The following is a 27065-nucleotide window of genomic DNA, read 5'->3' as shown; positions in this document are numbered from 1 at the left end:
GAGAGTGGACGCGACGTGATCGCGAACGTGAAATTTACCCTGTTCTCCTACTTTTCTCTCCATCCCCCACTGGTTTTCATACTTGTTCAGTCGTTATTTCCGCGCTTTGTGAACAGGGACAATGAGCTCTGATGGATATTTTGATGACGAACTGGACTCGGGGATATTGAATGAACTGGACATTATAGAGGCTGCTCACTTCAACCCTAAACCCCCTAAACCAGCATCTCCAGCTGTAATCACACCCAAACGCCGGTCTCCATTGAAGAGACAAGACTCCGAGTTCTTTGACCTCACTTTCGACATCGACGAAGCCGACCTCCAGCGCATCGATGCAGCCGTTGAGTCATACTTCCAAGGCGAGCCACCTGCGATTGCCGGTCCGAGTCGGATTTCGAGAACATCCTCCAAGAACAAGCAGCAAACCGACCTCTTTGGAAAGGTTGTATCCACGCAAGCGTCGTCAGGAAAGACCGCGCATACCACCAGATCCCCCATGAAGAGGACGAAGTCAAACTCGCGCAATCCATTCGGCCACCCAGCACGGCAGACGAAGCAGTGGGATCATACGGCATTTGCTAAGACAGGGTGGAGGAAGCCGAAGTCTTCCAAAGGCAAGGGAAAGGCGAAAGCGGCGTACGGTGATGAAAGCGATGGAGAACAGGAGGAAGCTGTGGAGTTCGAGCAGTTTCCTGCCCCTCTTGTTTCGGGTGAGTGTTTATTTGCTTTCGATTGACGTGAGCTTACTCTTTACTAGCTGCTTCTGGGTAAGTACACGGCATATCATATCATTCTATAGTAACCTTGACATTCCATTCCCTTCTCGCAGTCCGGTATGTTAACACCTCAAATATGTACTATGTAACTGACCACTTTCCAGCCCCCTCCCATGAAGTTGAAACCGGATCTTCTTGAAACCAAACATTGGATATATCCACTAAATCAACCTAAACGCGACTACCAGTTCAACATCGTCAAGCACTGTCTCTTCGAGAACACTTTAGTAGCGTTGCCGACCGGTCTAGGTAAAACGTTCATCGCAGGCGTCGTAATGCTAAACTGTATGTCCTTTGCATCGCGTTATATTCTAAATCATATGCGTGTCTCCGGGTAAAGTGGCATTAATGGACACTTCCTTTAGTCTACCGCTGGTTCCCTGAAGGGAAAATCGTTTTTATCGCACCTACTAAGCCTCTAGTCGCCCAACAAATCGATGCCTGTCATAGCACTTGTGGAATCCCCGGGCACGACGCGATTGAAATGACAGGTAACAACGCAAGGGCTTATCGCTCACATATGGTACTGCCTCGCCCGTCTCTTATAGCGATAACACGTCTGACATGTGTTTTATGTTTCAATGGACAGTGGGAAGAAAAGCGCGTATTTTACATGACACCACAGACTCTAATCAACGACCTTACCTCGGAAAACTGTGACCCTCAAAACATAATTCTGGTTGTGATTGGTCTGTCGCTAGGTTTTTACAGCTGTTGGTTGCAAGCTTAGTTCTACTCGCAGACGAGGCGCACAAGGGTACCGGTGATTACGCATATGCTCAAGTTATCCGGTATCTTATGGCGAAGAACGCTCATTTTCGTGTCCTCGCTCTTACCGCTACCCCTGGGAGCACACCGGATGCTGTCCAATCTATCATCGATTCCCTCCACATTAGTAGGATTGAGATAAGAGATGAGCAAAGCTTGGATTTGAGAGGCTACATGCACAAGAAGGTGAGCAGCTATATGCGCTATATATGCTATTCAGAATCCTTACAGCAGTTATGTTATGACATAGGATATAAAGCAGCACATAATCAGGATGGATGAAAACGTTAACAAGATCATGGATTTATTAGCAAAGATGATGGAGGTCATTATTAGCTGTTCTATTGTGGCTGAGCGGGATTTCTAAAAATTTGCAGAAAATAGCTCGGTCACTTTCATCGAAAGGAGTTATGGAACCAGTCAATGTCGTCAAGATGCATCCTTATCGCATGACAGCGTTGAGACAACAACTCGCAGCGACAAATAATCCCAATAAGTGGGCTTTTGGTCCCATAAGCAAGCTAGAAACACTGAGTCGCGCTATGGGCTATCTGGTATTGCGGCTCATGTTTCTTTCTTTTTTTTTCCCGCTCTCGCTAATTCTGATGTCGTGACAGATGGAAGCGAGCACTAGCATGTGTTACACTTGTTTACAGGAGCTAGCTAAAGACAAGGAAGATAATTCTGGAAAGGGTAACGGCAAGGGACAGAAGCCACCGAATAAGCTACGCAGCGATCCCGAGTTTCAGGCCATTCTGCGCGAGATTGAGTCGCAGCGTATTCGGGGATTTTCCATGCACCCTAAAATGGAAATGTTGAAGACTTTACTGGTTCAGCATTTCGGTGCGACGATGGCGGATGGCGAGCAAGAAGGCGGAACTACGCGTGCGATGGTCTTTGTGACGTTTAGGGACTGCGTTGACGAGATCGTCGAAGTCTTGAATGAAGAGATGCCTTTGCTCAAGGCGACGAGGTTTATTGGTCAAGGCACAGACAAACAAGGAAGAAAAGGTTTCGCGCAGAAAGAACAGATAGAAGTGCGTCCAATCTATCTATTTGACTGCTCTTGTACTAAGTGACGCTTTAGGTCCTCAAAAAGTTCAAAGCCGGCGAGTTCAATGTCCTCGTCTCCACCTCGATAGGTGAAGAAGGGCTTGATATCGGTGAAGTTGACATGATTATCTGTTATGATGCCCAGAAGACTCCCATCCGCATGGTAAGTGGCATTTATTTTGATTCGTGTATCGCTCCGCTGTCTAATCCTCTTCTGTCAAGCTGCAACGCGTGGGGCGTACCGGCCGTAAACGCGATGGTTATGTTCATGTACTACTCTCAGAGATTCGGGAAGAAGATAACTGGGAAAAGGCTAAAGACGCTTATGGAGAGCTTCAGAAGAGCATCGTTCGCGGTGATCAACTGGAGCTCTATAGCGACGTCGAAAGGTTGTTGCCCAGTCATGTCAAGCCCGAACTTCTGGAGAAGAAAATGGACATTGAAGAGTACGTTCGCGAAGAATCTTCAAGAAAGGCTGCTTCACTTGCTACCGGAGAAGATGCCGCCGCAAAAGGCAAGAAGCGAAGACGAAACGAAGATCCGCGGAGGAACATGCCTGATGGAGCCAGCACCGGTTTCGTGAGCGTAGCTGACCTCGTGAAGAAAGGAGCCAAGAAAAGGAAGACTTCTAAAAAGGAATTTGATCCTCTGGCAGGAGAGGATGACTCGACTGATATGGAGTTAGAGAGTGGCTTGTTGACGTTGCGGCGAGCAGCATCAGCCTCCGCTTCCACGGCGTCGAAGCAGAAACCGAAAGCGAGACTGCGTAAATCTTCTACTATGGGCCCATCGAACAAGACGAAAGCATCCACTGGCAATAAAAAGAAGCGGGTCGCGAAAATTCCTGAACCTAGTGATTTCTCTGAGAAATGTGCTGATGACTCAGATGATATGGATATTCAAAGAGGAACTCTGCTTGCTCCATGTGCTAACTCGGAATCTAGCTCATCACGGAAATCTCTATCTCCAATCCAAGTTCCGGGATCTCGACCCACTTCTCCGGAGATTCCACTAGCTCAAACCAAGGTGATTGCAAAGGCGAGGAGGAAAACTGCGATTCGTCCCCGGATATTATCGGATCAGGAGGATGCATCACCCCCCAGTTACTCATCCCCAAAATTGTCTGAATCACGAAAGCAAGACACCGAAGCACAGCGCACGAAAAGAAATGGAGAACAGCATTCGCCTCTGCCGGAGGACAATGATATTGTTTCTATACCATCTCTGTCTGCTGGTTCGCCCTATCATTGGTCGTCCTCCCCAGTTCCCAACTTACCGGTGCCTGATGAAGTCATAGAATTGACGTCGTCTCCTTCTGCTTCGCACTCGATGTCGCCTGTGCACAATCAAGATTCACCCCCACAGCAGCCGTCGTTGATGAACGAGGATGAAGGGCACAGCAATAAAGATTGTAGCTCCCATGATTCTTTCACTGCTAAGATTGCGCAATCTCCTTATCGTCCTGGGAACGACCTGATGTCCGGAGACGAAGGACGTAGCATGGCATGGCTATTAGATGACGATGAAGACATTGATATGCAAATTTTGAATTCTTCGCCTCTTGTTCAGAAACTGGAATTGCCGACTGCACCTCCCCGCATTTATAATGACAGCATAGAAATTGTTGACGAACCAATTTTGCCTTCACCGCAGGATTTCTTCGAAGAACCTGGTCCCACAGACGGCGCAGTCGGAAAATCTATAAGTTGGACATCACCTATTGCAAGGCCTGACCAAGACTTTCCTGAGGCATCTTTCGCAGTACGTCCAATAAAGCGGTCAAAAAAGCAGGCTACCGTCGTCCAGCCTCCAGACTTCTCTCCAGTTGATATGCCACCTCCTTCTCAGCGGCGGTTACAACGACGGACAATAGATTCGCCTTTATCGCGGCCATCTGCTCGTCGAGAAAGCAAGAAGCCTCGCGGCATCATCCAAAGTAAAGCAAACCCCTGGGTCGCCATGGAAGCTGCTCATTCCGGAGATGAGGAAAGTGAGGGGTCTTCACATCCAGAAGATGACGTAGAAAGCGAATCGGATAGACAGTTCCTGCACGACATGTCTCAAACTCAAGCTTCTCCGTCTTACAACCAGTCTCTCGTATACCGTCAAAGTCTTCTCACCCAGGCACCTGCTGCAATGGCCGGACCGGCCTTTGCGAATCGTCCGACAAGGAGAGGTGCATTACTGGCTCCTGAGCGGGAGAATCGCAGACAGCGCCTAATGGTGTCCAGTTCACCACTAAGAGAAGAGGAGCCAGACGAATATGTTTTTGGAAGTTTTGTTGTTGATGACGATGCAGATATATCATTTTCTGGCCCTTCTAGCGACCTTTGACCAGCTTTATTGTTATCTGATCGATGTCAAGAGTAGATTTTGTACTTCATGTTATTGAGCATGAAAACAACATACCGTGAGAACGACATACCGTATATATTATTGTCTTAGAGCTGGCACACCTTGTCACTGTGTTCTTCGGCAAATTTGAAAAGGTTGACCACAATGAGTGCGTTTCGTCTACGACCATGCAGTCGCTTCCTGTCACTACCTTCGCGAGACTTATCCGCTATAAATCTACGCCTTTCTGTACGGCATAACTCTACGACAAACGTCACCGAAGCCGCAAAGCAAAAATTAACATGGCCAGAGTATTTGGAGATTCGAAGGAATAAACGGAAGTGGGAAACGGTAATATTTGTCGTGAACGCTCACACCTAAAGCATTTCTAATGTTAGTTAGGCAATCACTATTCCATGCTCGATAATAGGATTTGTTGGCGGAGTCGCATATTTTGGCTCGTTCGAAGCGGATGCAAGCAAACCTATCATGGTGTGTTCTTTGTCTGCTATTTGAACCGACAGTCTGACGACAAGGCGTATGTTTTATTCAGGGTATAGACCCTCTCATTTTCTACAGTGGATGCACCGTAGCCTGTATGGGTACGTCCAACCTGCCTCGAGTATCGTTCGTGTCACTTGATGTGTCTGTTTAGGAATGGGTTACCTCGTCGGTCCAATGATCGGTGCAGCGGGTTGGAGAATGACTCATCGCCGTGCTATGAATCTGATTGAAGCTAAGGACCGAGAGTTTCACAAACGCATAGTGAAGAACCGCGTTGATCCCACTGCTCAGAGTGCTACGAATCCCGTACCTGACTTTTATGGTATGTTTACAAGCTTCACCTGGCGATATCTGAGTTTTTTTCTTTTTTCAAAGGCGAGAAGATTGGCTCTTTGCATCAATATAAACAGGTAGGTTCCTTGATACATTTTTTGATACATAACTAACGAAAGTTATTGTTATCTCAGTGGTTGAGGGATCAGGCCAAGTTCAGACGGAAGGCTCGCCTACCTGAAGAGTAATCGCTTGACATTGTATCGTCTACATATCTAGTAAAATAATGCTCATATCTTCTCCTTTGACCTCTGGCGCGTATTGTTGCTCTCTAACGTAGAACCAGGGCAAGGTCTGCGGATGAGGAGAAAAACACCAAAGTATGGGTGAAACCAGACATCCGTCCTTGCATCACACTATGAAATATATTGTACATCAAACGAACGGCTATTCAAAGTGTTGGTTTACATTCAGGAGGACTTCAACAGATAGAAACTTGTGTCCTTAGAAAGCCTCCCCGCCAAATAAATTAAGGTGATTTTAAAGTTCGTTAACACTGCTGCAGACGCAGGTTTTAGTAAAAGTGACCCAACATCTATCCCAGAAAATAATGCACGCTCACAAAGTTTGGCCCAGCCCTTTCAGTATCAGTCAAAGATTGTAACTAATGCAAAGAGCGAGTAGAAGAGAAGTCCATTAGAGCTAGAACCAAAGAACCGTAATGGCGGATTGAGATTAAATGTCATGAAGCGTCAGGCCGTCAGGACTCGTAAACACGTCGAAGAAAAGACTACGGGGAGAACTGAGGACTTGTCGTACTCTTTGGCGGCTCGGAGAGGCAGAAACAAGGGATCATGCCCATCACCCTGTCGTGACGTCGGACCAAGCACCATTCATCTTCATACTCCTCTAACATTGTCAACGTTTCTCCAAGTTTAATTAACAGTTCGTCCTTCATGGCCGGCTCGAATACTGACGTCACAACCATCAGACGTGGTAACTTGAAATTACTCCGTCGTATTCCGGGGGAAAGTTGACCTGGAGTGTCTCCGTACACTTGTGTGAAAGAACACGTTCGAACTGGGCTTTGGGTGGGCGTGAGAGGCTCACCCTCTCGCATCGGGTTAAGTGACACTGGGATTGAAGGGAGTGGAGGTGGTACTTTGCCTTTACGTTGACTAGGTAGTCTCGGCAAAGGTCGAATTGCAGAGGAAGGAGTACGAGGAGATGCCAATGACATGGAGCATTTATATGCAGGGGGAGGACAGTGCACAATGATGGAAGGTGTCTCCAAGTCTTCATGCGATTCCGACGATTTCTCTGAACTGAAATACTTCTCCGGGTCATCCGTCTTCTCCGCAGGGTATGAGAAAGGGAAGTCACTCTTCAAGGCTTGGTCAAAAATCGGAGTGGGACGAGAAGAGAAGCAGTACCCACTTTTGGAGACTGTTGTAGCCCGTCGAAATCCATCTGGTATATTTTGTATGATCCCGAGGATTTCCTGTCTACAATTTCAGCCAGTGTAGTTGCTTTGGACGACCGGTTACGCTTTGAAGCTCTCAGTCTGTAAATGACGATGCCTGCAACATGTGAGTACTGAGCGATAATCGCACAAGTTATTAAATAACTCACCTAGTATCAGCAGACTGAGTAGCGCAGCAACTGTGCCAAGCAAAGCTTTTACATAAACTGGAAGTTGGTTTGAAGGTGTAGTATGGGTACTCTCAAGCACAGTGTAAGGCGCAGAAAAGGGAGCAGGAGAAGCAGAACGTCGGTGACGACGTTCATAAATATGAAATTGTGAAGGAAGGGAATGCATCAGGATAGCAGGTAAAAGATAGTAACTTGGACGAAATAGAATTCTCACTGAAGAGATTCTAGTAGGAGGGAAGGAGAAATAATGTTGGAGAGTGCATCTGTATCGCATTGGTTGATAAATATCATGGTGAATACCAGTGACGTAAATTTAGATCGCGACATCAGTTTGATGAGTTGAGGTCGACAGTCCCTGTGATTATTCCTCGTTTCATGATGCGAAAGCGGGCAGAGACACAGGTATAAGCTGACTTCGCAACAGGCCGAAATCGGGACCATCTATCATTTTCAGACTGATCAAAAGATGAACATAGAAAGTTAATTAAGATACCAGCTTATAGTAGAACATGAACTGTACACCGAAGATCCCCATAGGCGCCCAAGGCAGTGATAGCAACCACAACTACATCATCTCAATTCGCCGGTGCAAGGGAGAAGACTACCATTAACGGCAAATCCATATCCCACAGCTACGACGCCTCCTGAACATGGGAAGGCAGTCCTGAAACCGTAGCTCATGTCTATAGAGTGAGTATATATCATGAATGTGTATCACATTTCCACGAGCTGACTCGATATAGCTCTGTACAGGGATCGTGCGCCTTCGGCAGCAAGATAGTGGGGTAAGGCCTTTACGACCATAGATTCGATCTGCTGCGGTGACATGGTCCTCACCATGTCACCAGCAAGCGAATATATGGCCTCTGCAGCAATAGCCCTCTTCTCTTCTAAGGAGAAAGCAACAAAAGGGAGAACCTATTGGGCTAGTTTCAGACACTCGATCAGATAGAAAAAGCTAAAAGCTTCACCGTTGTGACACGCGACAATAAAGACGCCTGAAACGCTATCAGACACAATCGATTCAAGACAAAAGAGGCTCATACCCCAAGACGCTGAGATACACGAGGTCTCATAAGAGCCATCAGTTCTACGTATTCTTCCCGAGAGACAGAAATATCGGGGTCTTCGCGGGATTCGTGATATTCAAAGACCAAGTCATGACCGATATTCGATGTCCCAAGCCATACCACATTTCGAACATCAACATGGCGTTTTCCTGCCTCAACAGAGCAACGACCTAATGAGAATCGATAAGAAGAATGTTCCTACTGCATTTGAAGAACAAAAAACTTGCCTAACTCCCATGGCATCAAAAGAGACCAAAGCGCTTTTTCGTCTTCCGTCTTTTCAATCTCCTAATGCAACAATTAATTTTGACCAGGATAATATACTGAACCTACTTACATCTAACACAACCACACACCGTTCACCCTCATGGTCTAGGAGGAATTGAGCAAGTGTAGATGAAGAAGGCTCCTATACCGAATCAGCGACAGTGGTGATAAATTGCGAGGGAAAACAATACCTCATAAGGACTCATAGAGTAAGATTGCCATATGTCATGAGTGGAACGCAATGTAGTCATATTCACAGTATGAGTAGGAAGGTCAAGAAGAGAACCAACTAAATAATACGTTAGTTTCATTGATGCACAGGAAGATATCAGAATTCTCACACTTGCGCGCAAGCAAACTCTTTCCATGTCCACTAGGCCCTGGAATGGAAGATCAATAAAGACAGTAAATATTTAGTATGGATGAGCTTACCACAAAGCAATACGACAATAGGAGCCACGGAAAGCTGCTGAGATTGCATGTTCAAGACGCGGAAAAGCTGTTCCAGTACGCGGTCCTGACCAACGAGATCATATCGAACTTTAGTCAATGGTCGGAAAACGGATCGATGAATAAGCTGAGATGTCTGGCGAGTGTGGATCGCATCTGCCTTCGAAATGTAATATCTGGTTACAGCAAAAGATTACCATCGATCTAAAACACAGATACTATTATTATACCTTGTAGCTGGATCCATGCCATCTAGAGTAGTTGCGTGCGGAGTGTTGAGTGGAGCGGCCTCTGTACCATGCTGAGGAGGATTAAAGTCAGGATTTTTCAAAGCTCCTGGATCAGCACCATAAGACAGTAGAGCTTTGATAATGTCAACTTTGTTGATAATCCGATCATTTGTCAGAGTAAAAGCCAAAGCAGACTGAGGGCCAACTTGATCATTCGGCCCAGCATCTCCACTTTCCAGCACCTGACGAACTTGCTCCACATCGTCGCTAGCAATCGCAAACATTAAAGTAGGCTTCGGAGTGGCTATCGCGTGAACTGGAGAGGCCAGCGCGGAGGCGGGACGTGCATCGAGAACCTGGTTTGAAGACGTGGAAGAGCGCCAACGGTCAGCCTGGCCATGATCCTCTTCTTCCGGATGTTCAAATATATCTAATGTAAGTGTCGATAACCTGCTAGAGGGACGAGAATATTGGTCTGCTGGTGTATAATTGCGAGAACCTGCTCGATAATGAGAGAAACGCCAAGAAGTTGGTTGCCTGAGAGGTGCAGATAATGACAGCGAATCTCGATTGAATAAATGAGATGAACGAGTGTGATCAGAAGCGAGTAGCAAGGGTGATAACTTTTTTGCAGGAATGAGGGTATTGCGAACGTGCTGGGGTATGAGTGACGAGCGAGCAGATGAAAGCTAAAAGGTTGAAGCAAAATTAGAACTTTTCCAGACTATGGCTATAAAGCTCGTTCACCCACCAATGAATTATGTGAAAACGAATAATCAGATGATACACTTGAGGAATGCGGCGTAGATGAACGTGATATGTGATCTAGTACGACAGATAAATAAAACTGCAACAATGATGATCGAGGAAGTAGATGGGCGTACCGGATATGTTACTTGAGGAAGAGCTAAGCAAAGGAGACGACGAAGTAGACCTAAAATTAAAAGAAGTAGACTGCCCCAAGCAAAAATTAAGTCTGCCATAAATTTCTGGTAGGTGCCTCATACACTCACAAGTCGAAGTGGTTTCAAGCCGTCAGTATGATTATTAGACTGCAACTGAACTGGCGAGAAAAGATGATCTGTCGATGGTGAGTCCGAAACGGACCAACTGGGGGAATGTGACCGTAATTCGGGAAGCACTGCACGATTCTCTGGTCTCCGAGGCAAGTACTGCTCTTTGGGCGATAGTTGCTGATTTGATGCGCCAGGAATGGTGGGGGAGGGCCTCTTCGGAACCTGTTGACCTTCAGTGAATACATCACTTTTTAATGACCCACAGACACTCACTATGGTACTGGGCCGACGGAAACCAAAAGGTATTTTCCTACTGTCTGTTCCCGCTCGATCACCATCGGTTGGATTACGAAATCTGGCGGCTGGCCTAGGAGTAGGATCTCCGTAAACATTAGAGACTTCGGCATGGCTTTGCACCCGTAAAGGCGACCCCATTTTTTGTGTAGATTGTGACGTCGAAGATACACTACTGGTAGCATTCGAGGTCACCCTACCTCTGGTAGCAACACACGCGGGGGGGCTAAATACACGAGGAACTCCAGGTAATGGGCTTGAGCAAAATATTGAATCATTATTTTGCAGGGAGTCCCTTCGGTTACAAGACATGTCGGGGTCGAGGGGCGAGGAACTTGAAGATGTTGGGAAAGCTTCGATAGAATCTAGTGGTCCCGAAAAATTCTCTCGCACAGGCTCAAGAGCGTTTTCTTGAGGCTCATTACCAGGAGACCCATCATCATGATCATCTATGCGATCGGGTAACATGGTTTCTAACTTGATTAAGCCAGAAGAGCCAGAAATGACTGCTGGTGACGTCGAGGAAGCCGGTTCATCATCATCCGGAGCAGAATCCTGATCAGACTCCTCCATGTAGCTATCATACAGAGATTGCAGAGTATCTTTTTGAGAAACTACATTGCGTGGAGCATGACTTGGCAAGTCTGCAGCGGGAATTGGAGGTGTGTCAGAAGGCGACGATTCTTGAAGGACTTCAGCGGTAGGAGACATCATAATTTCCTTCGATATGAGTTTTACGGTCAAAGCCGGGTCGACCTTTCCTTTGACAGTCAGGTCAGACCAAGCACGATCCCTCCTTGTGACCGCCAGAGGCATGATAGTGCGATCAGCCACGGGGCTACAGTCACCGGAAAAGTCGACCACGTCGTCTTCGCTGTTATATGCTAGTTCCATAGACTGGAGTATCTGAGATAGCTGGTATTCAGGCTCCGGAGACAACGGAGGAGATGCATATGTGTCAACTTCTGCAAAAAATTCCTCTTCCATGCCAGCTTCCGTGTCAGACCACCCAGAAACTAACTCCTCCTGCTCAGATTCCTGCTCCTCCAAACTAGAAGATGAGGAAGGTTCCGAAAAAATTGGAGCATTGTCCAACAATGAACTATCATAGTCCAAGGACTCAGTAGAGTCTCCTTCATCACAGAAAAATCCTGCATCCGCTGTCAAGTCTTGGTGCTTGAAACTAGGTGATGCCGAAGCAGATGAGAGTGTTTCATCGTCCTTATGGGGTGATACTGTTGAAATAGTAGCAAGGACATCCTCAGATAGTTTGGGGCTTTCTATTCGACTTTCAACTGCCACATCAGTACACTCTTGAGGTGCCATCAAGGGGCAAGGGCTGATATTATCTTCAGTTACAGGTATCTCGTCCTGGGTGTCATTTAGGTTTCCCCTTGTCAGCGTTGAAGATTGACTCAACGGATGAATCTCGGTGTTATCCTCGTCATCCCCACCATAATACGAAATAGGGCATGCAGGGCTGCTTGCACTCTCCCCGAAGGCTATATCTTCACGAGTCAGCATATTGTCCCATTCATCTTTGACAAAGGAACCAGTTTCCTCGAGGTCACTTGATGATATCTCGGTCATTCTCCTTGGGGAACGCGAGAAACTGTCCTCTTCGCTTGGCTCCTCCTCAAGTCCGACCTCCTCTTCTACACGCGCAGAAACCGGGGTTATTTCCCGGGTATGCGATGCTAAAGATGAAGACCTATCATGAGATGGACGAAATACCCGCACATCATAAGATGTACGCCTTGACGGAGGAAATGCCACACGATTACGGAACTCGGAGTTGACAGAGGAACGATTACTATGCGGATGTGGTGGTGATCTCATTAGTGGGATAGGTCCAGTCCAGCTGTCCGCATAACCTGAATCAATTGAATCTTCACGCTTGAGAGGAAGGTCGACCTCTTCAATAGAGAAAGGACGAAGACGCGTAGACATCTCCACGGGGGAAAGAAGACTAGAAGATCTTGAAGTCTGATCGTCGGGGACGGTATTGGGATCCGGAATTTGGGCATTTAACGGCTCGTCGCGTTGCTCGAGGGTGGGAGCAACAGAAACAAAATAATTTGTTTCCAGAGATGAATTGCCTTGCCTCATGGTAGGCTGATCATCCTCGTCCAACTCAGATTCGTACGTCTCATCACCACCGCTTATACAGGAGAGGTCAATGACGCCTGAGTCGTCTTCGTCCCCAGAATCAGGTTCCAAGAAATAAGAATCCGAGCAAAGTGAATCCGTCTCACTTGCGAGATCTGGCTCCGAGAAGGGGAGCTCGTGGGGACAAGGCTCTGGGGACATGATGACTTCACGGTCAGAATAAAAAGGCTCGGAGTCGACGTTAAAGGGATCCTCCTCGTCGCCATAGTCGAGCATATCCTCACTTGATACTGATTCATCTTCAGGCCCTATAACGTCTTGAAGAGCAAGAAGCAGGCCAGATAATCGTGGAGAACGGTGTGGGCTTGAAATGGAAAGGTTGTCAGAGTGCGGGGAGTCGATGACTACGGAGGGAAGGTTGATGGGAGATCTTGAAGGGGAAGGATTTCTGCTACGAATAAATTTGGGGTTTGCAATTGTGTCGTCTATGTGACTCTTCACTTTAATGTCGTGAAGAAAATTGCAGGTATCAGCAAATAGACACCGCCCTTGTGAATAAAACGGGCATGGTCGTGCTGCAGAAAAAAGAGCTGAGGATTGCTGTGCAGGAAATTGACTTGTAGACGCACCTCGGACTCGCCATAGTGGTTCTTGCGATATCATTGCGTAGACATCGACCAGAACGACGGCGACGGCTTCAACGCATTTGCCTCCGTTTCGAAGGTGATGCTTGCCGACATCCAACTATGGGCGCGTATATTTACCTGCGTTTTCAGACTCCGACTGCATCCAGCCATGGCAGCACGCATCCCTCGAATAGCCCGTCTCACCCTTTACTCAGGCCCCAATTGCTCATTGTGTGATGTCTGTGCTTTTCTCTCATTTTGTAGTTACAACTGATACCAACTCCTCTTTTCACACGTCAGATTGCCAAAGCAGAATTGGCCAAAGCCAGGCAATCAGTGAGTACCAAACATCAGATCGTTCCTTGACGCCCACTGATTATGTTCAATCTGCAGCATCAATTCATTTTAGACATAGTCAACATCCAAGACAAGGGCCAGGAAAAGTGGAAGAAGCAGTACCTTTACTGGATACCCGCACTTCATTTGGAGGGGAAAGAGATCGCCAAAGGACGCTGGGAGGCACCAATCGTAGTGGAAGCCCTGAAGAAGTGGGAGTTGGCCCAGGGAGCTGCGGAACAGGACCATCACTAGACAGTTCCCATTCTGAGGACTCCACCGGAGATACACCGTCTTTCTTCGTTGATACAACTGGCATCAGTAGCAATGTATCACCTTGGGAGTTACCTCCGGTGCAACACTCTTTATACGAAAGATATACTGCAATAATACTTGGTGAAACTCAAGTCGATGGTGCTGAAAGTCGTTATTCCGAACTCTCTGTACGCCGTTGCTTTAATTGCGGCTCGCCTGATCATGCCGTCTCCTCTTGCCCTTCCCCAATCGACCGTCAGCTCGTTTCCCTTACTCGCCAACTGTTCAACTTTTTAAAAAGCGGGAATGATGGCGAACAGATGCCGGAGCGGTTCTACTCCGTCGAAGCCTGGAGACAACAGAGATTGCAATGGCTAGATATATTTTCACCAGGACAACTGGTTGACCCACTCCTGAGAGAGGCCCTCGAGCTCCATGATGGTGATCCCGGAGACCAGTGCGAATGGCTATACAACATGACTCATTGGGGCTATCCGCCGGGTTGGGCCCACGAACAAAATCCAAAAGATGAAGTGAGGCGGATCATAGAAAGCGAGTTCGCTGATGATCTAGAGGAAAGCAGTGTTATTCGACAAGATGAATCTCTGTTAAAGATATTCGGAGATAATGAAGAAACTGAAAATTTCGATCCACTTCACGCATCTCCTGTAACCCACTTTTCACGGGATCTATCTCCTGGACTATCAAGTGAGACGGGTAGCGATATGTCAGAGTCGTCATCCTCCACCCTCGATTCTACCCATTCTTCTGGTGAAGAACTAAGCAACAGATGGGCTTCTTACCCCAGCACCCTATTCTCGTCCACCCTTCTGCCAATATACAATGGATTTGCTCTTCCACCACTTTCTGTAGCTACATCTCGTCCCAACACAACTTTTACTGATGATCGAAGAGCGCTATGGGAGTCTATCATATCTAACGGCAGTCATCAAAAGGTCCCACCTTGGAGAATGGCCGGAGCATTCAATGTTGAAGGTCATGCCAAGATACTGGTTGCAAATATTGCTACATTGCCTCCGCCCCCACCATCCACCCCGCCTCCTTTACCGCCCCCACCACCTTAATGTACACCGCCTTGAAACGATCATTGTACCACATACATTGTCATTGTACGAGTTAGCTAAGTTATCATAAATATATATTCACATAAAGTTGTCAAATCCAGAGTAGCTTCAGAGTCTCAGTACTTGAAAATCAAACCAAGTAGCCTAATTGTAAATTTGTGTTGATATTGTCAATGCTAGAAATGTATAGCGCAGCTTGTACTTCCTAATTAGTGTGGTAAAGTACAATCATAGACGACACAGAAAAAGTGTGTGAAGTACGTGAAACGACAAGAAAGCCCAATGTCATAAATTGAAAGCTATTAGCTACAAAAAGAGTATCAAAATACAGCGGTACCAGCTATTAGAACAGAGATAATATCATGGCGGGCGTGAAGATGAATAATGTTCAGCGATGAGCCGCGTGTACACATCTACATGTCGATAAGCGGACGTCAAGACGTCGTGTCAGTCGTACACATTCTCCTCTAGAGAGCTGTGCCACTTGATTGGAATTGTGGGACAGGTGACGGGGCGCGTGATGAGGTGGAAGGAGCACTAGTGGGGCGAGGTGCATATCGGGGGAGAGACTCCATAGGCTTCGAGATCAGGAAACCTTTTGAAAGAAAAAAGTCAGTATGCAAGATTAGACAAATCATTGTCGTGAAGACGAACCTTTCAAGCCTGCAGCTTTCTCTCCCTGTCTGCCAAACCCGTAGCCTGCCTTTCCGCTACCATTCCTCATCGCACCAAACTCGGTGGGACCAGCAGCCTGCTTCTCTGCGTAGATGGAGGATACATATGATGGTGAAGAGCTGGAAGAAGCTGCGCGGTCGAGGTTGGTGGTGGTGGGCAAGACGCTCTTGGCTTCACTGCGCCAGGAGGTGATCGAGCGCCTAGCTTTGGCAGACTCGCGGAAGATAAGGCCGAGGAGCATGTTGAGACATCCGAGGGAGAAGAGGAAAAAGGCAGCTACGAGAGTGAAGTCGTCGACTCGCTGGGAGAGAACTGAGGCTCCGATGCTAGACATAGATGATAAGTAACGATGAAATGAGACGCGAAGCAGGAAGATACGTACAGGCACTGGAATATACCAAGGGCACCAAGTCCGAATGAAGGACCAAGAACAGGGAAGAAGCGGTCAAAGAACACAGCAGGCCAGCCGACTTCGGATAGTACGAGTATGATGACTTGGAAGATAATAAGGAGGCGGTTGATCACGGCCCAGAAAACACCGCCGATTTGGTTGGGTACTGTGCTGTTTCTGTTGGTGGTATGTTAGATTTAGACATACTGAATGGGTAGAAGAACACGTACTCGATATAATCACAGTTCACCAGGTCATTACTAGTGATAGTCCCATTCTGTTTTGCAGCGTCAAAGTTGTTGACAGCTTCGATGTCTTTGACCATGACAAAGATGCTACTGGCAAAGACCAAGATGAGAGAAACGATGCTGAGAAAGCGGACGGCATTGAGGCCAAAGAAGAAGTCTGCACAGAAATGAGCAAATGCCACCAAGTATTGGTGGTAGAGCAGATACTCACAAACACGGAAAGCGACCATTGTGAATTTAGTTGTTTGATAGTTGTTTAGAGATGGTGTCTAGATGCGTGTAGGCTTGCGGGAGAGGAGGTAGAAGTAGTGCGAGTGCGTTGATGAAAAGAATGATCAGGTGTCCCAGCACCAAGAAGACTTGAGAAAGCCGTGAAAGGTAAGAGAAAAGGATAGAAGAGGGGGATGAGAAAGGATGCTCCAGCCATGAATCAATTTATATAACATACCTTTCGCGTAAACACTCATTGACGTCCATTTCTATTGTTCTGCTGGCACTACACGCCGACCGCTTTGTACACAAAAAGAGCAAAACAATGGACAATTAGGGTATTTCAGTATTATGTAATCACACCAGCGGAACCAGATCGCCGCTGACTTTCAAAATGTACAAGGGCCCATTGTCCACTACAATATTTATGTCCACAGCAAGTGGACGTAGCAACGGCCATGCTTTCTCAATTGCCTTCAGGCCTTCCTGATGGAAGTACAGCATTGAGATATTTAAACTCGGTAACACTTTCATATCCGCGTCCACCACTAAAATAGGTTCCCCTCATAAATCCGAAATGGGCATTGTGACTGTGATTACTTATCTCCCCAGTGTAGTTAACTAGTTATCAGATGTCATCCAGCGTATGTCGGTCCCCCGTATGGAACTTGTAGTAAATAATAGATATAGATATCAGTGAGATGTATATGCATAAGGGATAATAGTCGTGGGATGTCCGACGCATGGTCCCAAAAGTTGAAGAAAAGAAAAGAAAAGGCACGAACCCACCAACCGGAGTAACAGGAAATTAATAGAGTATGGCAACCATAAACCAAAAGAAATGAAATGACAGTTTCTAAATTGAAGCAAGATGCAACGAGTGGAGTCCGAAAAACTTGAGAAGCAGATTATAATGAGTGCTGTCCAATAGGATACAGTGGTGTATCGGAAGAACAACTTGTATGAGCATCAAAGGCGTGAAAACATGAATTGTACCGTGCTGAGTCCATCACCTCTGAGCCAAAGTCCATGGGCAGTAATTAATCAGTGCCAGTTTAGTAAAATCCATCGAGCACCGCGAATCTTTTTGGATGCAGGCCCGCATATTGAATCCAAATCGACCATCGAGTAATACCCAGCCAATTTAAAGCGCGTATCCCGTATGCGAGTCGCTGAACGAGTCGGAATTGGCTCGAGTTAGGCTCGCAGAGGCACGCGAAGGCTGACTTGCTTTCGGGCTCGTCTGATCGACTGATGGGCGATTCCTAGACGTAATGCTTGTCGTAGGAGAAAGAGGTGGATTCACGAGCTGCAAAATGCGTCTCTGTGGAGAGCCGGTAGGGCTGCCTGAGTGAGTACTGGTGACGTCAATCAAGTCGTCCGTGTTGGGGTTCCAGTTGGTTAGCGTAAGTGGTGTAGGACTGGGCCTGTCAGTGGTACTGCCAAATGATGTTGCGTTGGAAAGAGGCCTAGCACCAAATTCATCGACTCTGGTACTACGCCTCTGTCCCGAAGACATGGACTGCATCTGGATGGTCTGCATAGATCCAGCAGTTGAAGGCCTGGAAAGACTTGGCCCTGGCGAAACGGAACTAGTAGGCCCCAGCAAAGGCGCGAGAGATAAGGCGGATGGCTGACGGGTGTGAATGCCAGACGAGGAGTACGAAGGGTGACTTAAGCTCGTAGACGGGTGGGGAGAGCTAGGTGGGGAAGCCCCTGGCGGAGTAATATGACCAACTAAGCCGTACTGATAAGGCTTAGGCTCGGCAACAGAGTCAGGTCTATTCCAGTCTTTCCGGGCTGTGCGGGGCGGAGGCATCTCCATAGCCTCTTTCTCAAAAATATCATCCCAAGTTTTGCGTCTACGCCTGTCATGATGAAATCAGTTACGATATTATAAGGCATTATGTATAAAACGCTATACAATATAAACCATACGGCTGATACAATCGCAATCAACCCAAAGAATCCACCTACGATGCCCCCTACAATCGGAGCCACATTATTTGCAGAAGCAGCACCAGTGTTCTGGGACCCTTGAGTCGTACTAGGCGAGGGACCAGCATAAACACTCGATGGAAGCAAATAGGATGTCAGAGTGACATATGTCAACACAACAGAGCCATCTGATAGAGTGGTAGGAGCTTGCGACGTAAATGTGGCGGGCGGTGGAGTCGTCGGGACAAAAACAGAAGTCGAGGCGTATTGGGAGGTCTCGGTTGAGGAAGTTGGTGAGGGCGATGTAGACGATGTAGTTGTTGTGCCTGAACTGCCACTTGGGTCACCATTTGAGCAGTCTGTAGTAAACAGCGTCTTGGTGGCCTCTGTCTGTACAACAGGGACTGTGAAGACAACGGGCACTTGTGCAGTACTTCCTCCTCCTGTAGGATGTAGTTAGCACAGTATACCTATGTGAAGATATTAATAGCCATGCGCGGTATACACCATCGTGAGATACTGCAGCTTCGAGCAGTCTCGAATTGGGGTTTGGGGTGTGGGATAGAGATGAATGTAGAGAACTGAAAACTTGCCTTGAATTGTGCTCACTTGTGTGACCTCCGTAGATAACAAACATCCCGTATTGGTTGAGCCGCTCAGAGTCCCCGACGATATGCATGATTGAGTAACGATCGTGGTCACTTGTCCCGATGGGGAGGCGATACTAGACGAAAACGACGTAGACGTGCTTGAGGATGTCACTGTAGCGAACTGAGTCTCTATAGGACTTGGAGTGCACGCCATCCTGCTTTTGCTAGCGCTTGGAAGACCGCAGTGGGTTTTTGAAAGAGAAAGAAAAGAAGGACAAGTTTGGGTCCAGAGGATGAAAACCAAGAAATCGAGAAAACCGACAAGAAGACCCAGAGGCTACAAAAGTGAAAGAATAGTGGAAAAGTAAAAGATGGAGTTCAAGAAATGCAGTAAGGAATCAAAACCCGACAAAGTCCAAACGAGGCGCAATTCTGGCAACGTGCAGAGCGTAAGCCCTTTTCAGACTTGGGCTGTACCATTTCGGAATCCGCGAACGTGATACAGCGCGCATAGGCGGTTGAACAGCAATGCCACACCCACCCGCGGTGGTTGAATTTAAAATGCACATTGGAGCAATTGTGTCGACAAAGGAGCAATAGAGGATATACAGCAGAAGTTACAGATCTCGAAATAATATCATAGGGTAGGCGGTGGGATAAGATTGGGTTCTAAGAATATAATAGTATAAGGATATGTTGTAATGCTGCCTGCCAAACAGACTGGAATCATGGCGTCTATGGCTATTGATACCAGAGATCAAGAAACTCCCTTTCCCATATAAAACCCTTCATGGTTCTTGATCTATCAATCTAGGGGGCGTTACAGTCCCCGTGCTCCTCCGCTTTGTGTCTGTGGGGACAGTTTGCCTTGGTTCAAGCGAAGGCGACCAGGAGTAGCGTCGTGCAAATACTTCTTGGATCGCAGCCTCAAGGCTCTCCTCGTTATCCCCAAGGGCGGACGCGTTCTCTTTTAGCCCGTCGCTCGGCATATCCGCTCCTGCGTCCCCATTTCCCTCTGTCTCATCCTCTCTTTCCTCCTCCAGAACTGATGCCGTATCTAGACGTGGTAAACCACCATCTTTGACGGACACACGTCGGACGTCGACGATGGGGGCGGTGTCACTTGAATCACCCAGCTCTCCAGCGTCTTTCTCATCTTCCCCCCCCTTCTCCTTTTTCCGCACCCGCTTCCACAGATGCTTGCTCGCGTTCTTCACGAGCCTCCCAAGTGTTATGAACGGATCCTCGACGTACTCCTCTTCCTGAGCAAGAGCATCATTGTTCCACATGAATGAATCTTGCTGTTGCTGTTGGCGTCGCCGGCTGCGAGCAGAAACACCAAGGGGAGCCAAGGAACGCTTACGTCTAGGTTCGGTCTTTGGTAGAGCGGCGAACTTGACGTTCATGGCATGTTGGGGTAGTGAACATGTGGATCTCAGCGAAGTGGCATTAGTGATGAGGATGGTGGGTGCGAGGGTGAGAGAAGACTCTATGGAAGATGGTTGAGATTCTGGAGAGGATACGTGTATGCTGACTGGCTCGATATCGTTGGCTTCATGAGCTTCGTTCAGGGAAGAGGTGGATGACATGGATTAAAATTAAACAGCGAAACCCCCGAAAAGAGTGGGTGGACCAAAAGAATGTGAGAAAGCCCTGAAGACAGAGATAGAGTCGTATATATTCGTCGACAGAAAGGTCACGCCAGCAAGGAAAGCTCGTATTCCAGGGATACGTCTGAGTAAAAAGTAATTTGCAGAGCAACCCGTAGTCGCCGTGATATATTAATATTGCAGACACCCGAGTTGCATGTCAGGCACATCATAAACCCTAACCCTTTCTCGTCAGCCACAGCGATCACGCGTCAAGATCGTCGCGGTCACGGCACCGGCGCTCTCTACTACTAACACTAGTAACAACCTGCTAGTTCCTTACCATGACTGCATCCCGTGCAGAGTCTCAAAGTCAACCTCATGGTCGCAGGAGGTCAAACACCGCTCAGTCCATATTGAGGCAACTGCCACCACCCCCTTTGGAACTGGGGGATTCAAAAGTCTTGAATCTATGGGTCCATGATATCAAAGAGTCGCCTACAGTCATACTGAACCAATCATGGTGGCCTGGTGTCGCAGAAGGCGACATGCTGCATGTGAAGACCACCAATTCAGGCGACAAATCTTCAGGATTCTTATTTAGTGTTCCAAAGGACGAAGGTTGCTCAAAACCTACATTGCAGGTGGTTGTAATTGCCTCCTCAACGTGTATAGCTCATCAACTTTTATTTCTCAGATCTCTCTCCCAAAGAATGTCGCCGCTAAATTTGGCATGAAAAATAATGGTGAGGTCACAATAACTAAAGTAACTACCCAGTAGTTTACCTTTTGAACACTCGTGCTCATCGCAAGTGTAGGTCGATAAAGAGAAATATTCCGCTGATTACGTCGAGTTCACATTCCAGGACCAATACCTTGGCCGTAATGAGATGTGGAGGCTCAGTGAACATCTGGTTGGGCAATGCGTATTTGTGGATCAGGAAATATCATTCATCGGAGTCATTGCTGCCAAAGTCAAAAACATATACGCAAAGGGACAGAAGGTGACTTCATATTCTCTTGGTCGATTCCCTGGCTAACCAAAATGATAGTTGTCAGCTGGCTATGTCACGTCGCATACTAAAGCCATCTACCGGTCTCTCTCTGCGAAGGTAACCATTTTCATCCAAGTTTGTAGAGAACTCTGGGAATTTGCAGGCGATGGTGAGCGCTATAACGAAAAAATCGTTCACTCCTTCCTTCCTTCTCTCTTCGCTAAATGGAGGGAAGCTGGAACCAACCATACAGTCACTATTGTCCTAATATCCAGAGTTTATTACGAAGCCACGGAGATCGATTACGCAGCGGGGCCTTTGCGTCGTGATGAAGATGGGAAATGGTATAAAGACTTCTACAAAGTCATTACAGACTTGGAGATCATCCATGACTGGAAACCAACCCTTGTGGGCCTTAAAGACTCTTTTTGGGACTTCCAAAGAGACATTCTGCTGACACATCACTACCACCGCTCCTCAGTTGAATCAGCTATTGGCCCACCAGAGCAGGTACGATTAGTTGGGCACTTGTCGTACGCCCATGACGGTCCCATTTTGGAGGCGCTAAACCTTGGTTTAAACCCCAACGAGACACATTATATCGATCGCTCGCTGTCCCTCACAGGCGCATCCACGATTCTAATCACTCCGGGTACAGGTTATTACCGGGTACCTAAGGAGTTACTCAGACTTACGACGACACGCATGCTGGATCAAGGGTTTGGCCTGGATCTCGTTTCTTTGGCTAAACGTCCTCTCCATCAAAGCCCTATATTCAGCTTCCAGGGTCTTGAGCCAGACAGAGATGGAAAGAACGGTGCACGGGCAAACGACCCTCTTTGGGGCGGAGATGAGGACCCGAAAGAGACTATCCGGCGAGAGAAGAAGACGTTCTGGTGGGAACCATTTTGGATAACGGTGTCGTTTTGGGATAGGCAAATGGATTTACCATTCCGTGAAGATAGGTTTGTGGCGAGAGCAAAGATGCACGAAATACAGATGTTAGGGCTACTGGAGCACGACGTGCTTTCCTCTATCGAAGTGCCATTTCTTCCCGAGAAAATTGATCCGTATGCTACTCCACCACGAGATACGTATGCGGACGACACTATCCTCTCCAAATATGATGCCGATCAAGCTGACCTGGAAACATTTACGCCTACGAGAAGGGAATCAAGGCCTTCTAACATAACTCGTACTTCTTACACATCTTCTGGCAGCGGGACAATGGTGACAGCCTCTTATCGTTCATCCATTATCAGCGAGAAACGTTATGCTTCTCATCGCAACTCTGTTGCTTCGCGCATTGCACCTATCGAAGAAAGTCCTCGGCGTATCATCATGGAATTACCTCCTGAGGGAGATCACAGCGGTCTTATCCCATCTGTTACCGGAATGAGCACATCCCCGTCTCAGTCTTCCATGAGATCCGTTCGGTCAAACCGCTCGCTCGCACCTTCGGTATCGACTACGACGTCTACCGAACGCCCCAATTCCGAGGTAGGGATATCTCGTATATCCAAGTTGGCACCTTCTTGGCTATTTTATCCATTTCGGAGCAGCTCCACTGAATCTCAGGCGAATTCCGCACCTTCTTCAGCGACTGGTTCTACTACTCCTACACAGACACCGTCTATGCGCGTACCAATTGCTTCAAATCCATCTGCTACCCCTTCCTCGTCCATATCCCGTTCTCCACAACCCATGGCGATCATCCATTCCTCGGGTCGATCGACGCTTAGTAGGACATATGAAGACGATAGCACTCTTCCCCATCGGGGCTCTTTCCCAAGGCACTCACCGCTGAATTCCCCTCCGCGCGATGACGCCACTTTTGGTAGGCGTCGAAGCATGATTTTGAACTCCATGACACTACCTTTCTCCTCTTCTTCACCCATATCCAGCTCACGAACGGACCCATCCCGACCGGAATCTACTGTCTCGTACACTCAGTCTTCTCTGGCACGTCGATGGCAACACGTGTTTCCTACTCCTCTGTACAAACATCAAGTGAAATGGAAGTCAATGGTCACCCCTGGGTGTCTTCCGCTTACTGTCGAACATTTCCCAAGCGTGTCCGAACTCGAGTTTTCGTATGACGTGTTTTCGTATGACTTCGTAGTCGATCCACCTGAGATGCGCTCATTTCTGGTCCAGTCACCCCATACAGAGGGGACATCGGATGACATCCGCCGTGCGTGGGCTCTAGTAGTCATGCGAGGAATGGTTGCAGTTCGGCTGGCTCAAGGGTTCCAATTCGTTCTAAGGCCTCAAAAAATAGCAGAAATAGAAGAGAAAACAGCTATTCGACGTACAAAATCATTTATGGGTGAAGACGACGAAACGCCGAAACCCAGTGGGGCAGCAGAAATTTTGCGCTCCACCCATGAGCCTGTCTATGTCAGCATGAGTAACGAGATTCATCGGATATCCTACGCAGGTGAAGCGATACAGGTTCGACGGTACGTTCGTGTCATGCCATCAAGCCAACCATATGAGTATCAGTGCCTCATATGGCCTAAACTTGGCATTGGGTATACCGAGTTGGCCACGAAATTTACTTCTCATGGCCTAGAAAACTATGGGTGGAACAGGTAAGTAACTCTCATCGCATCAAAATGAATTCATCCGACAGAAAATTTTGAAGATTGGATATGCTGGTAGCTGGTTATGAACATCAATTCAGCGATTCCCTTCGGTACTGGCGGACGCGATTCGTGGTGATACCGACCGCTGAGCCTCCCTTATCCAACACCGGTCCTTCAAATGAAAAGCTGAACGAGGAAGAAATTCGTCTGATGGGTATCGACAAGCTAGCCGAGATATTTTCCAAGCTACGTTGGCAACCTCCCGAGGAGCGTGGCATGCAGATGCCTCCAGTGCGCTTCTTGCCTACCACTTTCGGTCCCGCGATTTCTGTTTTGGACGATTCCCTTATGTCTCAATTAGACGAGATACATGCTACGGGTCCCCTGAAGAAAAAGATGAAAAGTGAAAGGGATATTGCAGACATGCCACTAGCAGCTATCGCCAAAGCCATGCGTGAAGACGATAGTTGTCCTATCAAACTCCATATATGGCATGGCTCGAAATACCCCGACTCTTTCACAGGCTTCGATTTTGTGTCTTGGTTGGTTCGCGAGTTTCGCGATGTATCTTCGAGAGAGCAGGGTGCTGAATGGGGTACGAAGCTTTGGGAGCAAGGTCTATTCACTCACTGCCGTGGGCTCCATGGCTTCTTGGATGGGTGAGTATCTTGACGTATGTTCATTCTACTGGCCCAGTAACTGTCTTCAGGCATTATTTTTATTACCTCAAAGGCGAATATGCTGTAGCCAGCACTCCAAGAGGATGGTTTACTGGTAGATCACTGAGATATAACGGAGATGAGTACAGTCATCCCCGAAGTTACTATCCAGCAAGCACAGCCAGGTTGCATGGCGCTAGCCCCAAAAGGAATAAGAAAAGGCTTATACTGAGCCAAAGTATGGTCATAGACATCGATCCTGGTAAAGTGCGTCTGGTTTGTCTACTTTCTTCCGGATCCTTTGTCTAACCTCACCACTGTACATTGCAGAAAAGTGATCAAGCCGAGCCAGTGATATTACATCATGACGTTATTCAGAATCCAGAAACAGTCTTCCATTTCGAACTTCAGTGGATTGGAACCACTGCCCGATGCATTGAAGACATGCTTCGGCAATGGAGTCGAACCATTGAAAGATATGGGCTCAAGCTAGTAGAGGCGTATGTAACCGAAATCAGTGACATTCGTGACCGCAATGCTTTTCAGTCATGTTTCCCCATGCGTCCGATCATCCCACCTCCCGTCGTACCGGATTTAGAAAAGCGAATCCCGGAAGGCGCACAAGTCAAACACTATTTTGAATATGCCATTTTAAAACACCACGGATTCATCATAGACATCGAGGCGTCTGATTTGTATCCTGAACAAGTGGATGTCGTGTACTCTTACCGCCGCGCCCCATTCAAATATTCTCAGTTTGTCCATCGGTCTGGTGTGGCGTTTGTGCAGGTTTTAGGCGGCTCTCAAGGTTTTCTGTTCTTGACGAATCGGCTGATGGGGCCTGGAAGGATGGGAACGAAGAGCAAAGATTACAGGCCCGCTGCGGCTGCTGATGATGTTAGGACCAGACTGCAGCAGTTTTGCCAAGATCGAATCGCCTTGATGAAATTCTACGACGAAGAACTCGATAAACTCGCGCATGCACCTGAGGAACCTCCACCACTGAGCATATAGGAACAACAGCTGGGTTAGAGGTTGATGGAGGACTATATAATGTAATTGAATGTGTAAATCATAGTGAATGAGGATACCGTGATGTGGTGGTGCTCAAGGTGCCCAAATTTAGAAGATGGAATATCATGCATTGTGAGAAGTGACGTGAGTGGGGATGATCTAAACTCTATGTATGCGGGTATCCTCGTCTATAAGAGCTACGATACATCATGGGCACTGACAATCATATCACGCCCGTTCAACCGCACTGATCGTCGCTGTGGATCTCGCGACAGTGGTTTTCGCATGTCTAGCAGATAAAAATATCAGTTATTCCATCTCTTTTCATCGGAAGCCAACAATTTGAAAGATAAACTCACCAAAAGCATCCTCCTCATCTCGCCCACCCTTGCCTACCCCCAGATTACCATAGTATTCTCTTACCCGCCTATAAACACTATACCCAAAGCTCTCGTACATGTTGATGGCTACATAGTTGGCACAGCGAACATATAGATCCACGAAGAATCCTTTGTAAAGGTCGTCTGATACGAGCTCAAGACGAGACATCATGTTACGAGCAAGAGAAAGTCGGCGATATTCTGGTGCGACGGTGAGGGCAGTGACGTGACCGTGCCATTCGTTCGATACACCCTCAGCTTTTCCGAGAACTGGAAATGTGTCGTTGAGGCACATGTTTACAACAGGTATAATATCTGAAAAGGTGAGAAGAAGGTACGCACCATAGCCCATCATACGACCGCTCGGTGCTTCTTGGACACAGCACAAGTCGGGCCATCTCGACAGATAGCTGAGATAGAAGCTAAGGCCATACTGAACAGTGGGGTTTGGTAAGGCAGAATGGTGGTCAGATAGTAATAACTCACCGTTTCTGTCCACACGTCGAGATTGCTGACGAGTCGGTCATAAGTACAAGATAAACCGAGTACAAGGAGTGCTCACATGTTGTTGAATTTAAACAAATCTGTAGCCTTGAATGGTCTGAGGACACTCATGGTGAGAGACAACTGAACGTTATGTTAAGAATTAGCCTGAGAAGCAGACTGACTTCAGCACGTTGACGAAAAAG

General features: G+C 47.4%; 9 protein-coding genes across 9 annotated transcripts; 4 read left to right on the top strand and 5 right to left on the bottom strand.

Moving 5' to 3' along the window:
* Nucleotides 1-121: 121 nt before the first annotated feature.
* SERLADRAFT_441648 (uncharacterized protein) lies at nucleotides 122-4931 on the top strand (the record flags this gene model as incomplete). The annotated part of the gene is made up of 12 exons (XM_007322185.1): nucleotides 122-710; nucleotides 758-767; nucleotides 800-833; nucleotides 881-1061; nucleotides 1142-1299; nucleotides 1366-1465; nucleotides 1519-1730; nucleotides 1795-1869; nucleotides 1922-2098; nucleotides 2162-2581; nucleotides 2632-2760; nucleotides 2820-4931. The coding sequence occupies 12 exons, from the start codon at nucleotides 122-124 to the stop codon at nucleotides 4929-4931; spliced, it is 4197 nt and encodes a 1398-aa protein (XP_007322247.1).
* Nucleotides 4932-5089: 158 nt separating this feature from the next.
* SERLADRAFT_398897 (uncharacterized protein) lies at nucleotides 5090-6019 on the top strand (the record flags this gene model as incomplete). Its single annotated transcript, XM_007322184.1, has 6 exons — nucleotides 5090-5282; nucleotides 5334-5423; nucleotides 5485-5533; nucleotides 5587-5757; nucleotides 5811-5845; nucleotides 5903-6019. 6 exons carry the CDS (start codon nucleotides 5097-5099, stop codon nucleotides 5954-5956), a joined length of 585 nt encoding a protein of 194 aa, XP_007322246.1.
* A 51-nt stretch (nucleotides 6020-6070) lies between these two features.
* SERLADRAFT_476291 (uncharacterized protein) lies at nucleotides 6071-7053 on the bottom strand (the record flags this gene model as incomplete). The annotated part of the gene is made up of 2 exons (XM_007322183.1): nucleotides 6071-6267; nucleotides 6331-7053. The coding sequence occupies one exon, from the start codon at nucleotides 6946-6948 to the stop codon at nucleotides 6499-6501; it is 450 nt and encodes a 149-aa protein (XP_007322245.1).
* A 739-nt stretch (nucleotides 7054-7792) lies between these two features.
* Nucleotides 7793-9732, bottom strand: SERLADRAFT_452418 (uncharacterized protein; the record flags this gene model as incomplete). Its single annotated transcript, XM_007322182.1, has 9 exons — nucleotides 7793-8279; nucleotides 8333-8359; nucleotides 8408-8601; nucleotides 8659-8719; nucleotides 8769-8840; nucleotides 8890-8987; nucleotides 9040-9078; nucleotides 9131-9324; nucleotides 9379-9732. 9 exons carry the CDS (start codon nucleotides 9660-9662, stop codon nucleotides 8076-8078), a joined length of 1173 nt encoding a protein of 390 aa, XP_007322244.1.
* A 3749-nt stretch (nucleotides 9733-13481) lies between these two features.
* SERLADRAFT_476288 (uncharacterized protein) lies at nucleotides 13482-14422 on the top strand (the record flags this gene model as incomplete). The annotated part of the gene is made up of 5 exons (XM_007322181.1): nucleotides 13482-13520; nucleotides 13574-13661; nucleotides 13724-13759; nucleotides 13817-13866; nucleotides 13920-14422. Coding segments are annotated over 4 exons (657 nt in total), but the record flags the coding sequence as incomplete, so codon positions are not given.
* An 846-nt stretch (nucleotides 14423-15268) lies between these two features.
* Nucleotides 15269-16819, bottom strand: SERLADRAFT_417618 (uncharacterized protein; the record flags this gene model as incomplete). The annotated part of the gene is made up of 5 exons (XM_007322180.1): nucleotides 15269-15694; nucleotides 15754-16100; nucleotides 16157-16342; nucleotides 16396-16570; nucleotides 16625-16819. 5 exons carry the CDS (start codon nucleotides 16641-16643, stop codon nucleotides 15567-15569), a joined length of 855 nt encoding a protein of 284 aa, XP_007322242.1.
* Nucleotides 16820-19691: 2872 nt separating this feature from the next.
* SERLADRAFT_476283 (uncharacterized protein) lies at nucleotides 19692-20934 on the bottom strand (the record flags this gene model as incomplete). The annotated part of the gene is made up of 1 exon (XM_007322179.1): nucleotides 19692-20934. One exon carries the CDS (start codon nucleotides 20738-20740, stop codon nucleotides 19940-19942), a length of 801 nt encoding a protein of 266 aa, XP_007322241.1.
* A 150-nt stretch (nucleotides 20935-21084) lies between these two features.
* Nucleotides 21085-26107, top strand: SERLADRAFT_417615 (uncharacterized protein; the record flags this gene model as incomplete). The annotated part of the gene is made up of 8 exons (XM_007322178.1): nucleotides 21085-21384; nucleotides 21438-21506; nucleotides 21559-21744; nucleotides 21793-24197; nucleotides 24222-24329; nucleotides 24383-24982; nucleotides 25033-25249; nucleotides 25313-26107. The coding sequence occupies 8 exons, from the start codon at nucleotides 21085-21087 to the stop codon at nucleotides 25994-25996; spliced, it is 4569 nt and encodes a 1522-aa protein (XP_007322240.1).
* On the bottom strand, nucleotides 26104-27029 carry SERLADRAFT_476276 (uncharacterized protein; the record flags this gene model as incomplete). The annotated part of the gene is made up of 5 exons (XM_007322177.1): nucleotides 26104-26285; nucleotides 26356-26646; nucleotides 26719-26809; nucleotides 26863-26887; nucleotides 26939-27029. The coding sequence occupies 5 exons, from the start codon at nucleotides 26989-26991 to the stop codon at nucleotides 26194-26196; spliced, it is 552 nt and encodes a 183-aa protein (XP_007322239.1).
* Between the last annotated feature and the right edge of the window lie 36 nt (nucleotides 27030-27065).

This window comes from Serpula lacrymans (assembly GCF_000218685.1).
Source record: "Serpula lacrymans var. lacrymans S7.9 unplaced genomic scaffold SERLAscaffold_12, whole genome shotgun sequence".
Classification (NCBI taxonomy): domain Eukaryota; kingdom Fungi; phylum Basidiomycota; class Agaricomycetes; order Boletales; family Serpulaceae; genus Serpula; species Serpula lacrymans.
This window is presented reverse-complemented; position numbering and strand designations above follow the sequence as displayed.